Raw genomic sequence first — 14,968 nt, forward strand, 5'->3', positions numbered from 1 at the left:
AAGAAACTAAAAACTATCAATCTTGTCCAGAAAAGAAGATGGATGATGAAAGTGTGTAAAGAGGAACGAGAAAAGGTAAATTACCATGGAAGTGAGCTACAGAGGAGATAATGGAGGCTGAGTAGGATTGAAGGACAAAGGCAGAGAGCCTCCCTTTTCTTCTCCGCCTTGCATTTGGCCAGTGGTGCATTAATCTGCTGCTTGCTTCCTCTAAACACTCCAATGAGAGGCTAAATTGAGACAACATCTCACAGATTTAGTCAAACACTAAGCATAGGTACTGCATTTGGTGCCATGAGTTGCTCCGAAAGCTTTGGTGGGGTTCGAAGAAAAAAGGCAGAAAGAATCAAATTACTCACTCCCGAAGCCACAAAGCCAACTTGTGGCTCAGAATCCTCTCCGGCCTGCTGACGTGTCCATTCCTCTCCTCGGCTCCTGCCCTGTTAAACCCCGACCTCAGAGGCAGGAAGAGGTCAAACAGAGCTGAACAGGGAAGCCTGGAACAGAGGAGGAGATGTCTGAGAACAGGGACTCCCCCACCGCCGCCACCATCAAGCTCTTCGGCAAGACGATCACTCTGCAGCAGGTCCTACTTCTGCTTCGTTGGGAAGTTTAATTGGGTTCATAGAACTCGGAACTGTGTTTCGGAGAATACAAAAGATTGGATTTTTATGCGTTTACGAGCTATAAAGTTTGCTTTTTCTTCCGGAAAACAGGAAAGATAGTTTCTTTTTGGCTTTTTGATCTACGGTTCCATGTTTATGACATCGAAAAGTTGCTCCTTTACATTTAGAGCTGAAGTGTCTGGTAGCGAGAACCGCATCCTGGTTTTCTGTAGAGAGGTTAATTGATGTTGTTTTCGCTATTCGAGATTTCCTGTGTTTTCACTTGTTCTTATTGCAACTCTTCTTCCCACCCGGAAGAGATTTCCTTTGAGCAAACTGCTTTCGTATGTCTTTTTGCTCTTTTTGGGTTGATCTATCAAACAAGCTCCAGTGAATATGTTCTGCTTTAGCTCACCTTGATTCTTGAAGGAATGGGTGTAATCCAATTTCCTCATGCAATGCAGATAATGTTTGTGACTCAGGATCATCAGAAAGAAGAAGACGAACCACGTTGGCAAGAGAAGAACGAGACCAGCAGTACGTGGACGAGCGAGATCCATAAATCGGCGGCTACCGCCGCTCACGACGATGCCTCCACGAAGAAGACGACACCACTAGAACAGCAGCCTGATGATGCAAGAAGCTCGAGGAAGAAGCCCGACAAGATCCTCCCGTGTCCCCGGTGCAAAAGCCTCGACACCAAGTTCTGCTACTACAACAACTACAACGTCAACCAGCCGCGCCACTTCTGCAAGCACTGCCAGAGGTACTGGACCGCCGGCGGCACGATGAGGAACGTCCCCGTCGGAGCTGGCCGCCGCAAGAGCAAGAAAGGCGCGTGGCATCAGCGACGCCTCCCCGAGTTCGAGTCGGTCCTCCAGACTCTCCATCACCCTAGTCTGAAGCCGAATGGCACCGTGCTCAGCTTCGGCTCCGATTCTGCACCGAGACCAGCGGAGAAGACGACGAGCTGCAACAAGAATGGGGTCCGCGATAACTCGGGCAGGCCTTCGGAGGCATCTCCGGTTCCATGTTTCAGTAGATCTCCATGGCCGTATCCTTGGACGCCTCCCGTTCCCTTCTACCCTGCTGCAGCTTGCTGGAGTATTCCATGGCTATCTCCTGTAGCTTGTTTGCCATCTGCAGAATCCAGTTCTCCGGCCCTAGACGAGCACTCGCGGGAAGGACACATGGTGAAGAATGGCAGTCTACAGAAAGAAGACTCCATCTTGGTTCCTCGAACAATGAGGATTGATGACCCTGAAGAAGCTGCAAAGAGCTGCATATGGACAATGGTTGGCATCAAGAGCAGCAAGAACAGTGCCATCGGCAGCGGAGGGCTTCTCGGATACTTCCAGCCCAAGGGAGACATCAAGAATCGTGCGGGGGAGGCAGCGTCTCTGCTGCATGCCAACCCTGCGGCACTGTCTCGATCTCTCAACTTCCAGGAGACCTCCTAGAGGAGAAGTTTGCATGGTAGGAAGAAGAAGATTGTTAGCAACAAGATGCAGCAGTAGGAAATAGTGTAGCCTTGTGTTAGATGTGATGGTTTGGTTGGGTGAGAGGAGAGTGCGAAGTTATTCTGCACATAAATAACTCTGCAAACTTGATTGAGGAGAATGATCAAAGTCGCTGTTTGCTTAGATTCTTTACTGGATGCTATCAGTACTGCATCTTCTTCTGGTTACTGCCTGGATCTACTTAGACAAGCTTTGCTTTCTGAGTTCCTTGGTGCTGAAAAGTAGAGCAGATGGAAACATGGCCAGGAAAAGCTCAGATGTCAGCAGAGATGTCTACATTGGCTTGTTTGTCAGTGTCAAGGTAGGGAGTTGGAGGGTGGCAGAGACAACTGCTTGCAGTTGTGGCTGCAATAATACAAGACACAGCTGAAGAGGGTGTGGAAAGGGTTGAGAGCAAGACAAGCAAAAAGGAGAGGAAGGTGTCCTTTGGGCCCCCCACTTCTTCTCCCACTGAACACAGACCTAAATTTATTGCCACAGGCAGCCATTCATCTTGCTCTTTTGAGGGCCACGACCAAAGTGACTTCTACTGAAAGGTGGAAAAAGAGAGGAGGAAGATGATAACTAAGCCATATACAATCTTTTTGCCACAATGACAAGAAGGGAAGACAACCTACTCCCTGGAAATATTTACATTCTATGCTCTAATGTTTTATATAGTTTATTCTATTTATGATCAACTTGCTATGATATTGTTTCTCTTGGAATAATATAATTTCTCTGCATCTAAATCAGTATAAAACTAGATATCTACCTTCAGATGATCTAAAACACCAAGATGCTTATATACATTTCTAGCACATTGATTTACTGTCACCTAGACTTCTCCTATTTCTCAGTAAAAGGGTTGAATCATAAGTCAGCACATGAAATGATGCCACTATGTTTAACCCTGACCTACATCTGTATCCATTTCTCTACTGGTTGATCACCTTACTAAGTCATTTTGTTTAACCCTGAAAGAATTTTTAGACCAGATTGGTAAAAATGGCAATAGACAGGGAGAGCCATGTCTTCATCATCATGCTTGCTTCTGGTAAGCACTAAACAATACTGACTGCAGTCATATGTAACTTTTGAATTTTGGTCAGATAAGTTGATAATGAGACGAAAAGAGGCCATACATGAAGCACATCTGATTTAGTGGACATCATGAAGAAAAAAGAAAAGCTGTAATGGCAACATATGGTTCATAAGAGCACAAGAGGGAAATAAGAAAAACACTGCAAGAATTAATGATATATCACCTGTTAGTGTGTTGCATGATGCACTAGGAGTGACCAGGCCTTCAGAAGCAGAAAATTCAGAGTCCATGATGACTAATTTACAACTGCTTGATTGAGGCATAGCTACAAAAAATAGTTTCATGGTTAAGAATAACATTTTAGCAGCACAATAGCTCTAAAGAAGAAGATTACCCAAACCATTTAGTAATGTCATGTTTTCGTCATCGCATATAACAAAAATCCATTTTCGGTCTAATAGGCTGAAAGTAACTAAAGTTAGATTAGCGGAATCTGTGCTTCAAGCAACTCAGAGATAGAAGCCTTCCGTTGTGTATAATAGCACATCTCATGTCCTGATGTGCATTCCTATGATTGACGCATGTCCAAATTGTACCACAACCTACAGACTAAAATGAAGTCTACATGCAACATAACTTTTACCAGTTGGATCACTGACAGAACATGCCTGCCCGTTCGAGATCATTGGTCAAAGAGATCAGCTTCTTCTGAATCTATGGGAAGATACATGTAGCTTTAGAGCAATCCCCCTGTCGTGAACTTATTGGAAGCTTCATATGTGATTGAAGGCACTGAAGCTCAAAGTATACCACTTTGGCAAAAGCATGAGTGCACTTCCCCATTCAAATGACCTCACTATGGCAACTAGTGGAGGGGAACTTGAAAGAAAGATGGACCATGAAACTGGGGATGAGAAACATGTAAAAATAGGAATAACTCATGCCCTTTTGATGTCTACTTCATTAATGAGGTATGCATGAAAACAAAAGATGAAAGAGAAAGAATGGATGACATAACTCGAGATTGAGAATTCACTGAACAAGCACAATTCAGGAACAAGAAACAGGATACTTCTTGTAGGTTTGGAATATGGTACTCATCAATTATTGTTGGGATCCAATCAAGATTGGCTGATGCATGTTCTGAGGTCACAAATGGGACCATCTTATTCCATGGCTCCAATGAAAGATTGGATGGTTCCAATAAAAGATGCAATGACCAAGTACAAAGACAAGTAGGACTTTTTGATGCCAAGGAATGTGAAGAAGAACCTCGGACATGATTCAGAAGAATTTGAGACAGATTCACATGCATGTGAAGGACTTAAGAATGTAGAGGGTGGAACTTGGTATCATGCTAAATCATTTTGCTTGCAAGGAGTTCAAGATTTCATGGTTGTCTTGTTATAAGACTATGTTCAAAATTCCATTATTAGTTGGAAGAAAAATGAGGCATGTCTGTATGAATGCGAGAAAAGACACAACTTGTTTCATGCTCCTACTTTTTTGACTTAGATTTTCTATTTTTCAAGAAAAAGTTCATTTTCATCTCATTTTTTCTGCACTCATCAATCCATGCATTATACTCATTGCATTTCATGCACTCAGATATTTTTTTTTATAACACTCATTTTAATTTCATCTTTTTTTTTTGGAGTTGAAATATGGTATTTTCATACCATACTCTCAGTACGAAACTGCACATTTGTACAATTCAAACCCAGTATCATGCATGAGTTTTCCTACATGAAGAAATATGGATTCTATACAGACGGCAAAATCAAAAGGATAATTACCAGCAAAAACACATTGATTTATTGCCCAAATTATTTCCTCCTTTTCACTCTATATGGATAATATTTGTGCGTTTCACTAAACCTAGCTGAAGCCAGTCCAATATTCTATTACTCTCTAACAAAGAAACTCATGTTAACCTTCAATACTTGCAAATAACAAACATTAACCGTCACTCACAAAAAGTTTAGTCACACCTTTGCCAGTTCAACCCATGCACCAACATTGACTTTCTGGCCAAATGGAAGACTTTTGACTGCTGTTATTTGTCAACTATAACATGGGAATAAAATGATGTCATGTACAATCGAAGGAACAATGAAAGATTATTTTTTTATGTTTCAGTATGTTTTCATGATTAAACTCTCCTTACTGGAACAATGAAAGATCAAAGCAGCCTCAAGTAAATATTCACCTCAAGCCATGGAAACAAAAGTTGTTGCCAAATCCCCATTAACAGAGCACACCAACCCACCTATACATGAAAAACATTTACCCTTTTACTGACACAATGCCTGCTTGCTTTGTTGCTTTGTGATGAGTTTACCAGGTCATGTGATATCCATGATATCATGGGGAGCAAATATTCTAGGCCACAAGAAGGAACTGGAGGAAGAGTTCTGACTAAATTTTACTTCAGGCAGACATGATGATCAAGTCTTGGTTCTTCACACTGTTCATCATCTCAGCTCTTATCTCACCCTCCATGGCCCAAGGTATTCTTTTGTGTGAGTACTTTCCCCAAGGATATATCAACACTGTTCACCAAGGTATGACTATCCTCCTTGCAGTCCTTTCTCCATGTTACTTTTTGGTGAAAAGGAAGAGGGTAGCTGACTCCTGTTTGTTCTTGCCGGGTGCTAAGAATGTGGAAGAACTACTACTCTGAGGTCTTCAGATATTGTTAGATCTAAATCTGAACCTGGGGTGAGTCTTCTTGTTCTTTGTTTTCTCTTCCTTGATGTTGAGTCCATTAGCAAAAAGGTTATTTAGCTACAGGATGGTTATTTTGTTTCATGGAGGGTTATGGGAAGGAAAGGAGATGGAGGAGATGGCTATGGACTACCAGGAACCTGGACCAAACACCTATTCCAGGAGTGGATAGGTGTGCATTTACTTCAAAACAGGATCAGTACATATAAGCATCTGAGAAATTTGATACTTGAGAAATCATTATGTGGAATTGGTCAAGAACAATAAGAAGATGAGCTATGCATCACAATCATTCATCCACGTTTTACTATTGCATTTATCACTCAATCCAGCAAAGAGATTAATATAGAAGTTAAGTTGGTGAATATAGAATTATGACGAAAAAATCACTTCTTTCTCAAAATACTTGGAAAATAACAAAAGGCCGACTCCACAAGATCAAGAGATGGAACCGAGGAGGCTGCAAGAAACACAAAGAGGTCGAGAAAATTCAAGAATTTGGTCGAAACACCATCGAAATACGAGATGGTTAAATTTAAGACAATAACCCAAGAAAGATCATTCCTTTCTCAAAATCTTTTGCAAGGGAAAGAATCGATTCTTTCTCCTCAAGTTCAAACGATTGAAGAACAGCAACCGGGAAAACCCTAGGAATGTCATACGGGTAGAGCCGACATCATTCCCTAGAAATTTCGAGATACGAGAAGATTAATTTAAGACAATTACCACAAAACATCATTCCTTTCTCAAAATTTTTACAAGCAATAATGCAAGAAGGAATCAGATATAAAGAAGAAGAAAACGCAAAAGCCGACATTTCAAGAAACACAAAGAAGTCGAGACTCTTTCAAGATTTGGTCGACACATCCACACACGGGACGAGTGACCTTGTCGCATCGGGGCAACCGAAGCGCTTCCAGTGACAATGTGGCGGAGGGCGTTGCGGCGCCATTCTTTAGGGATCGAGCCACCTTACCTTGTCCGCCCCGTAGCCTAGCGTCGGCGTCCTACAATGCGAAGAAAGCCCATGGCTTTGGTCATCGCCATTGAAAAGCACGGACGGGCCGTGTCGGTTAAGGCCGCCTGTGCTCGGCCACGAACCCCCTGGTGCCTGACAAAGAGGTGCGCAACGGGGAGTCTTGAGGAGCTCCGGCGCGCGGCGGCGGAGCGACGCCATGGCTGTCACGAAATTACAGAAACAGTTGTTTTTAGATAAATATCGCTGAATATTTTGGAAATAGCGTCCTTACGCATATAAATTCTATATAAAGATTATTCATCCCCTATAATTATTTTCCTATTGTTATCGTGGCTCTTAATAAAATATAATGGCATAGTAATCAAATCCAAATTGGATCGGTTCCGAATATAAAAAATCAGAAATCGGACCTTTGATTCTCATTTTTTATGTAGAGTATATTTTCATTGTTCGTACGATTGATTCGACGAGTTCCACCTTAGGACCAACTCGAAGAAAGATAATGTTGGATCTAAGTTAACTTCTAATTTAAATAATCAAAATTTATTCTAATAATTTGGCATTAGAATGAGGGTCAAGCATGTCTTAAGAGAACTTCATAGGTCTATCTCGAATGAATACCGAGAATCTAAACCCCTCAAATTCGAATGGTCTAAGTTCGACGACCTCGAATGCTTCCTAACCAAATCCCTCGATCTTAATAATCTAGAATATGAGAATGTCATGAGTGTCGATCGGTCTTAATCAACAGCCTCCAACCTTCAAAGTTCTTCTACAAAGTTATTACCTAACCTACGACAACTTTCCCGGAGCTCTTACAAGAGGCTAATTGTTACATCATTGTAGAATCTGTTCTTGTCGAAAAGAGGAATGGTGAACCTATAAAAGCGACAAAAGAATAAAAGGTTCAACACCCAAGTCCATTGGAAAGACTACATATGACAAACCCAAAGGGGATTGAAAAATATCATATGGATAATGTTTGACGATCGATCATACGATCAGTTGTCAAACCTTTATTGATCCATTTGGATTTTCTCGCCTATCGAAGGAAGGGGCACATGTAGCATGTGCCCTTGTTGGCTCTTTGTGCGTCATCCCACCTGGCCTCTATAGCCCTTTTGTGTCATCGCATATAACCCTATTGGCTCTTTATATGTCATTGTGACTGGCTTCTAGCATCATCTCATGTGGCCCTATTAGCCCTCTGTGCTCTGCTGAGCCTAGCCTCTCGGTGCCTCGCATCACCGCACACAGTCTTATTGGCCCTCTATATGTCGTCATGCTTAACCTCTCTAACCCATAGCATAATTTCACATAACCCTATTGGCCCTTTGTGCGTCATCACGCTTGGCCTCTCCTGTCCCTAACACCACTGCACATTCCCCTATTGGTCCTTTGTGTATTGTTATGCCTAACCTCTCTGACCCCTAACACAATCGCATATAGTCCTATTGGCCCTTTGTATGTCACCATACCTGGCTTCACTAGCCTTTTGCATGCTATTGCCCTTGGCATCGTAGCCTCATCGGTCTATTATGTATTTTTACTATACAACTACACCTAGACATATTGTCCTATCATGCCACTACGGTCAGTTGTATCATCCTCATGCACCACCCCACTCAATCGAGAACAAACCAAGTTGCAATTCTCCAGCAATATGCCACAATACTATTACTAAGCCAAACATGCCGAATCGAGTAACTTAAGTTGATATGTATTAATTAAATTATACTTCTCGACTAGTTATTTGTGGTACTTCTTAACTTAGGAAGTAGGAGGACGTGTTATAATAAAAGTGATATGACTGGCTCGTGAGCACCTTATGTGGCTAACTCATTAACACGATACACCATCATTACCGTCATCTGTTCAACAAATGTCTCCTCATCAAATGTCCAAACTATTTGTTGACATGTAGACGAGCTAAACAGGTAAAATAATATGATATCATCTAAAGATAATTCCAACCGATATAACAAACTGATATAATAATCGGGATCAACAAAGGTGCTTATGCTCGGTTATTGCTAAAGAGATTATGTAATGCCCCCTCCCCATATGCCCACAATAAAAAGGGTCCCCCAAGTATCCCCAAGACACATTGAACAACTCGAATCCAACCCATCTGACTTATCCGATCGGACTATTGACTTAAGCATTGGAGAGATGTTATCGAAAATATGCCTGACTTAGTTTTATAGGATTTGGATGTCCGACTTAGCAAGTTTCATCTTATGACCAACTCAAACAAAAACAATGTTGGATCTGAGTTAGCTTCTAATTCGAACAATTAAAATCTACTCTAACACGTAGAAAAAAAATTAGACAATTTTCTTAAAATAAAATCTTTGTTTCACTTTTTCTTCGTTAGGATCTCTTTTATATTTATTTCCCCATAGCATCTCTTATTTTCTATGACGAAATTGTTCCTACCCATCGCACCTATGTTATGTTGCCCTACCTCGCTCTCGTATTTACGTCGCCCTAGCCTGTGCACCATCGTAGTCGTCCTCACCCACACCTCTTATTATTTACTAAATGTCAATAGAATATTCTTATTGAGAAGCTGCATCAACTTAACTGTACAAGAATATTTGGGACTAAGTCTTGATAGCTAAAGGATCAAACTATATTATGGTCTAATTTGTCTAATTTCTCTTGAACAACTAAGATTAAGAATGTGTAATAGGATGTCTACTGTTCCCCCCTCAACTAGCACTTTGAGCCAACTTGCTGCAGAGGACAGCAGAGATATCTTACTTTCAAAGGCAATCAGGCTGGCCAAATTAAGAGTTATCATGACTTAAATGCAGTCACTTGATATGTCTGCAGGGACCAGAGAACAGCCATATGGGCCTTGTTGAGCTACTGCTTCTCCAAACTTATCTCAACATTTCTACCAACTTCTTCACCAATCCAACCACAATAAAGACATGTTTGTCCTCTTTAATTCTTGCAGTTCCAAACTGGGATGGACAGTGAGCAGATACCTCAGCATCTTCTCCCATTGTTGACTGCCACAAGTTGGGTTCCAGTTCAGGAATGAGAAGTCGCTTAGTGTCTGCAATGTAGTCGAGAAAGGAGAGAAGAGATCAAAGCATCTCTCATCTTCCAAATTCCAAATCTCATTACTTTCTTTCACAAAAGAAATGTAAGAGAATTAATTCCAAGACATCAAATGGTTGAATAGGGAAATATTTATGAGGTAATTTTGGAGTGAAACTGCTGACCATTTGCATCCTGTGATTCTGATAATATTCAGTGCAGGAACTTCTATTTCTTAAGGATTCATTTGGATTATTAGATGTGAAAGACAAGTCCTCCATCAGCACCTGCATCTACCAGCTCGACAACTCTCTTTGATCTCTCAGAATCAATTGCAGTAGAAGTGCTGCTTTGAAAACTTCATCTGCAAACCTCAACACCTCCAACAGATTCGCTTTGATCATAAGTTGTAAGTATCCAAATCCAATGCCAGCCTAGTGAATTACATTAAGCTTAAGCTTTGGATCAGTTTCATACCTTCCACATAAAAAATCAAGAACAATTACTGAAACCAAAACTATGGTTCATGTTCTTACTTCGATCTGTGTGCTTCATTTCAGGCCACTGAAATGGAAATCCAAAGTAAACCACCACAAACAAACATGATTACATCTTCCAAAACAAATAGATCCACTTAGCATAAATTATATGGTTAATACAGCAAATGCAACAACAGTACAAGCAAAAAGGAGCCTTCTCTTCAGAATCTCCTTCTCTCAGAGTTAAAAGAACACCACACCAAAAACACCCGTCCCTCATCCTATCTGATACCGAGCGGGTAGTAGGATTCCACCACTGCTAACATCTGCCCGAAGAGAGAAGCAGTTCCCTTAACTTTTCTTCTCCAAGAGCAGTAGTAAGCCTCTAATACAAGGCCTAGACGACGAATTCAATACCAATACTACGAAGGGCCGAAGTAAAACAAGCCCCTCTGATCTCTAAATTGTACACTGAGACTCCAGTATATACCATGCAATGTAATCTTTACCGCGAACCGAAATGGTTTAGCGGAATTGGCCACCGCTGAAGGTTTGTCCGAAGGACCAGCTTGCAGGAGCCACATTGTAGGAGACCAGAGAGCGTCCGTCGCCGGTGGTGACCTTGAAGGAGAGGGCTTGGCCATTGAGGTAGCTGTTGCTCTGCCAGTTCTGGCCCCAGTTCCTGGACATGGACTGCCACCCGGTCCTGGACCCTTTGACGGACACCGCGTTCACATCTCCGGCTCCTCCGACGTTGGTGATCAGCACCAGGTTGAAGTAGGAGTGGCCATTGATGGTGAACCTGATCCCTCCTCTCTTCCTGCATGGGACCCTGCGTTCCGAGTCCACGATCAAGATCACAGCGAGTAAGACGAGACCAAAGCCCAAAGTGAACAAAGAACAGAGAGCAAGAGACTACGTGTGCCGAAGGAGGGTAAAAGGTTTGTGGTCGTGCATCACAACTCTCAAACCAAACTTTAGTGATGGAAGGAAGAAGGTTTCTGATGTGGATGACCAACCTGCGATACGCGACGGGCACAATTCCAGCCCTGTACTGAGCAATGCGGAGGAAGACGGGCTGAGAGAGATCGAAATGCTGCAGGGGAGGGTTACACCATCCCCCAGCATCGTTTGGGAGGGCGCTGTTGGGCGGGCAGAAGTTGGTGGCAGTGACCACGATGGTTCCCCGCAGGCAGTATTGGTGGTCGTTCACGCACATCAGCTCATAGCAAGCTCCACAGCTGAGGCCATTGTTGAAGAGGGCTGTGCTCAGGGCAGCTGTGTTAGTCCCATACCCTTGGCTGTACAAGTTGCCGTAGCCACAAGCACCACCTGCATTCCCAAGGTTCACCGATTAGAGATCCAAGTCATGGATATCAGGCTTAGTTTCCTCAGCTCACCCATTGTCCCCGACGCATCGCTTCCACCATAGAAGGTAGCATGAGCTCTGGTCCATCCCCCTCCATACCCATGTGCAGCAGAGAGCAACGAGTCGAAAACAATCACAGCAAGCCCAAGAAGACGCATCCTCCTGCACCAAAAGAAATGGTTATCCACTAGACCACCATGCGTGTGAGGTTAACGATGAGCAAAAGATGACTACATTGGGACAATGAGTGTTGGCCAGGGGAAGAACAAGAGGAGAAGAGGAAAGCTTGATTGGCTTGAGGGGAGAGGGAGGGAGTCGAGGGGGCATAAATAGAGGTTTGAAGTGGTAGGTTCCCCCTTGGATTTACCCTAACTTTATGATACTGGCCACAACCTCGCACCGCCGGGGGACCAGCAGCACAGCTGCCTGCAAGAGCTGGAGTGCACACCGGCATTTTTGGTCTCAGTACAGATTGAGGTCATCCGTGAGAGATCAACTTGACCACCCTTTGATCCAGCACCCACGGAATGTGATCATGTCTTCTAGCTAGGGTTAGAGAAGGCAAAGTTGTCAAGATCCACGCGCGATGGACCCTTCATTTCTCTTTCATTTGGTAGATAATGTCCTGAAATTTAGTGTGGCAATAAAGACAGATAAAGCCAGTTGTGATTCCTTTCTTCCTACAGCTTTCTCCTTCGCTGCGAGCTTCAGTATTCCATCTGATGAAAGAAGAAGCCAACTGCTGTCTAACTCCATTCAATTGCGTGTGCAGCTCCCATAATACCTCACTCCATGACATCCATACCTCATATCAAGGCCAAATAATTCAGATCAGATTTAACTGTCGAAAACCGACATTCTCACCTTTGGAACCTTTACATGATGCCTTCTCCAACCACCACCACCACCACCTTCCATTCCTTTCACTTTCTTTAACTTTCCCACAAGGTGTGTTACAAGGATAATCATTTGATCTTACTTTATAATATCAGTTTGATTTGCTGATTAGATCTTCGGGTCCATACTGTCTGCCCTGTTTCTGAGTCTGAGATAAAAAGTTCAACCAGAGGAATTCTATTGACAGCAGGATTCTGTTCATGCATCTCAAAATCTTGAACCAGTCGAGATGGATATCTGTCCTGCATAGTTAGGTGGTATGGGACTTCGCTGTCGGTGCAAGCATGCTTAACATAGATCACATAGATCTTGTGCTTGCGGTACCATTCTCATCTCCGGAAACATCCTCGAGGAGCACTTTGCTATGCTCATGCTTACTCTTTGATGAGGATGCGATACACTTATCGTTGAGCTCGTGTGTAGTCTTGAAGCAACAGTAGAGATTTTTCACTGAGAGAGATGAATCTTTGCACAGATATGGTGGGCCTTCTTAGCACCACTTTTCGACGTCAGGACCAACCACTCGATTCGGTGAGATGGGATGAGCAAAAGGGAGGGATGAAGTCGATTCTTACTGACCAAAGTTCTTCGTTTTGACTGCCTGCAGTTGAGTCAAAAAAAAGTTGTAGCTCAATGAGTTTACAGCAGTCGATGATCCAAGAAGTCCTCTAACCTGAAAAGATCGAACTACGGACAGATGGTTAATTCAAAATGTTTCCTTAGTGTCGTATGATTGAGCCAACAAGAAAAGAATGCTGCGAATCTTCCAAGATTGTCGTGATGGATTAGAATAGTGAGAATGAGCTCAAGTGATGTGATTTGGCTTTCCCTGTGTCTGAGGAGACGACGACTGTTCAAGTGACGTAAAGAACTTTACTCGGATGGATCGGATCATTGATCGTTACCTCATGGATCAGGTAGGTCTACTTTGTCATGTTCTTATCATAACTTGGTCGCGAGGAGGGCTCGGAGCACGAAGACGACCGATCGAGGACAGCTTCGTGCACAGTCGTTTTCGAGATCGTCGTTGATTACAAATGTGTATCGTCTGCGAAGGATGGTAATAAGGCAGGCATACCTCATTACCACACGCTGTGCGTCCAGCTAATGAGATGGACGTCACGCGCTCGAGGAAGGAGACATGGATGAAGAACACGAGAACAGTAGAACATCCACGACTTGTCATGTTGGTGGGGACACTGCCAGTGAGTTGTAGGCTCCCATCAGGCCCCAAAAGTCGTCGGTATCATGTGACGCACGTTACTTCCCTTTTGACTTCCGTCGAGGAAGTGAAGAGAAGAGAAACGATGGATTTGGTGTGCTGCCAAATTTCGAGGTCTGATGCTCGACCACTGCTCGACGGAAAGCCGCTCTTGCTTGGATGTTTCGATAAGGCAACGGATGCGTCGACCCACCGCACATGGGAAGCCACATGCCGCGGTAACAAAAGCTTCGGACAAGCTGCGGGTGGGGGATGGATGGCGAAAGCCACTCGTATCCTCCGTTCCGATTCACCAACGACGTCGACATCAACTGCAGACGCGTGTGGCACAGCTCATAGTGCGTCATTCCCCATTCAGCAGGACTGTAAGCTCATAGTGTGTCATTCCCCATTCAGCAGGACTGTTCGAGCTACTCTTGGGTGGGGGGGGGGGGTGGGAGAGATCTCGCAGCATCAGCAATTAATAGGCATCGCGTCATGTCTCAAACGAGAACGTGCGATTGCCGCGTCGAACACATCGATGGTGGAGGAAGATTCTTGGCGGAATGATGCAGCTTTCAACTACTTGAAAGCCACTTGGTACAGAAGCATTCATGCCTGTCCAGATTTAGAGGGTGCATCGGCTCTGTAGCTGTTCTGCTGCTATCACAGAGCAAGAGATTCGAAGCTTCACAAAAGTAATAAGCCAATCCACGGTACGATGGGTGTTTGAACAAGCAGGCCTCGGAGATGACAGGAAGGATTCGATATCTACATGTTTAAAAGAAAGCCAAAGCTGAAAGGACAAACTTCTATCATTGGACAAAAGCCCCGAGCACTTACTCCCTGTTTCATCGTAGTAGATGAGACAACTGTGGGCATGCTTGTAAATGAATCTAAATGATACATGCATAGAAAAAACGAGTCACCCCAATAACGATTCGGTTACCTATTTCCTGCGTGTTCTGTGAATCCAATAGGCATATGCATCCAAACATAAAAGTATATATATACATAACAGGGACCTGTTGAAAGAGGGGTACCAATTTGGAGTAGATCAATAGTTGATATCTAAACCCCAACTATGAAGTACCAACAGAAACAAGAGGGGAAGAA

At 43.3% G+C, this 14,968-nt stretch overlaps 2 protein-coding genes across 3 annotated transcripts; one reads left to right on the top strand and one right to left on the bottom strand.

The window, feature by feature from the left end:
• The first annotated feature begins 463 nt into the window (after window positions 1–463).
• LOC135676098 (cyclic dof factor 1-like) lies at window positions 464–2,248 on the top strand. 2 transcript variants are annotated; one of them, XM_065186921.1, is made up of 2 exons: window positions 464–586; window positions 1,070–2,248. In XM_065186921.1, the coding sequence occupies exons 1-2, from the start codon at window positions 515–517 to the stop codon at window positions 2,063–2,065; spliced, it is 1,068 nt and encodes a 355-aa protein (XP_065042993.1). In that variant the 5' UTR covers window positions 464–514; the 3' UTR covers window positions 2,066–2,248. The 2 variants fall into 2 exon arrangements, with proteins under 2 accessions (XP_065042993.1, XP_065042994.1); XM_065186922.1 differs by having other exon boundaries at window positions 468–586; window positions 1,088–2,248.
• Window positions 2,249–10,512: 8,264 nt separating this feature from the next.
• On the bottom strand, window positions 10,513–12,491 carry LOC135676099 (expansin-A15-like). Its single transcript, XM_065186923.1, has 4 exons — window positions 11,989–12,491; window positions 11,786–11,916; window positions 11,405–11,717; window positions 10,513–11,217 (listed from the first exon to the last, which is right to left on the bottom strand). Coding segments are annotated over exons 1-4 (753 nt in total). The 5' UTR covers window positions 11,991–12,491; the 3' UTR covers window positions 10,513–10,910.
• Window positions 12,492–14,968: the final 2,477 nt, after the last annotated feature.

Source organism: Musa acuminata, chromosome BXJ1-6 (assembly GCF_036884655.1).
Source record: "Musa acuminata AAA Group cultivar baxijiao chromosome BXJ1-6, Cavendish_Baxijiao_AAA, whole genome shotgun sequence".
In the NCBI taxonomy this organism is placed as follows: Eukaryota; Viridiplantae; Streptophyta; class Magnoliopsida; order Zingiberales; family Musaceae; genus Musa; species Musa acuminata.

Bases quoted from the DNA above. Each gene is read 5' to 3' on its own strand.
- LOC135676098 (XM_065186921.1), top strand. From the start codon at position 515: ATGTCTGAGAACAGGGACTCCCCCACCGCCGCCACCATCAAGCTCTTC. The intron at 587-1,069 runs GTCCTACTTCTG...CATGCAATGCAG, and splicing joins AGACGATCACTCTGCAGCAG to ATAATGTTTGTGACTCAGGA.
- LOC135676099 (XM_065186923.1), bottom strand. The intron at 11,718-11,785 runs GTGAGCTGAGGA...TTGGGAATGCAG, and splicing joins CGATGCGTCGGGGACAATGG to GTGGTGCTTGTGGCTACGGC. The intron at 11,218-11,404 runs GTTGGTCATCCA...CTCGGAACGCAG, and splicing joins GTGCCCGTCGCGTATCGCAG to GGTCCCATGCAGGAAGAGAG.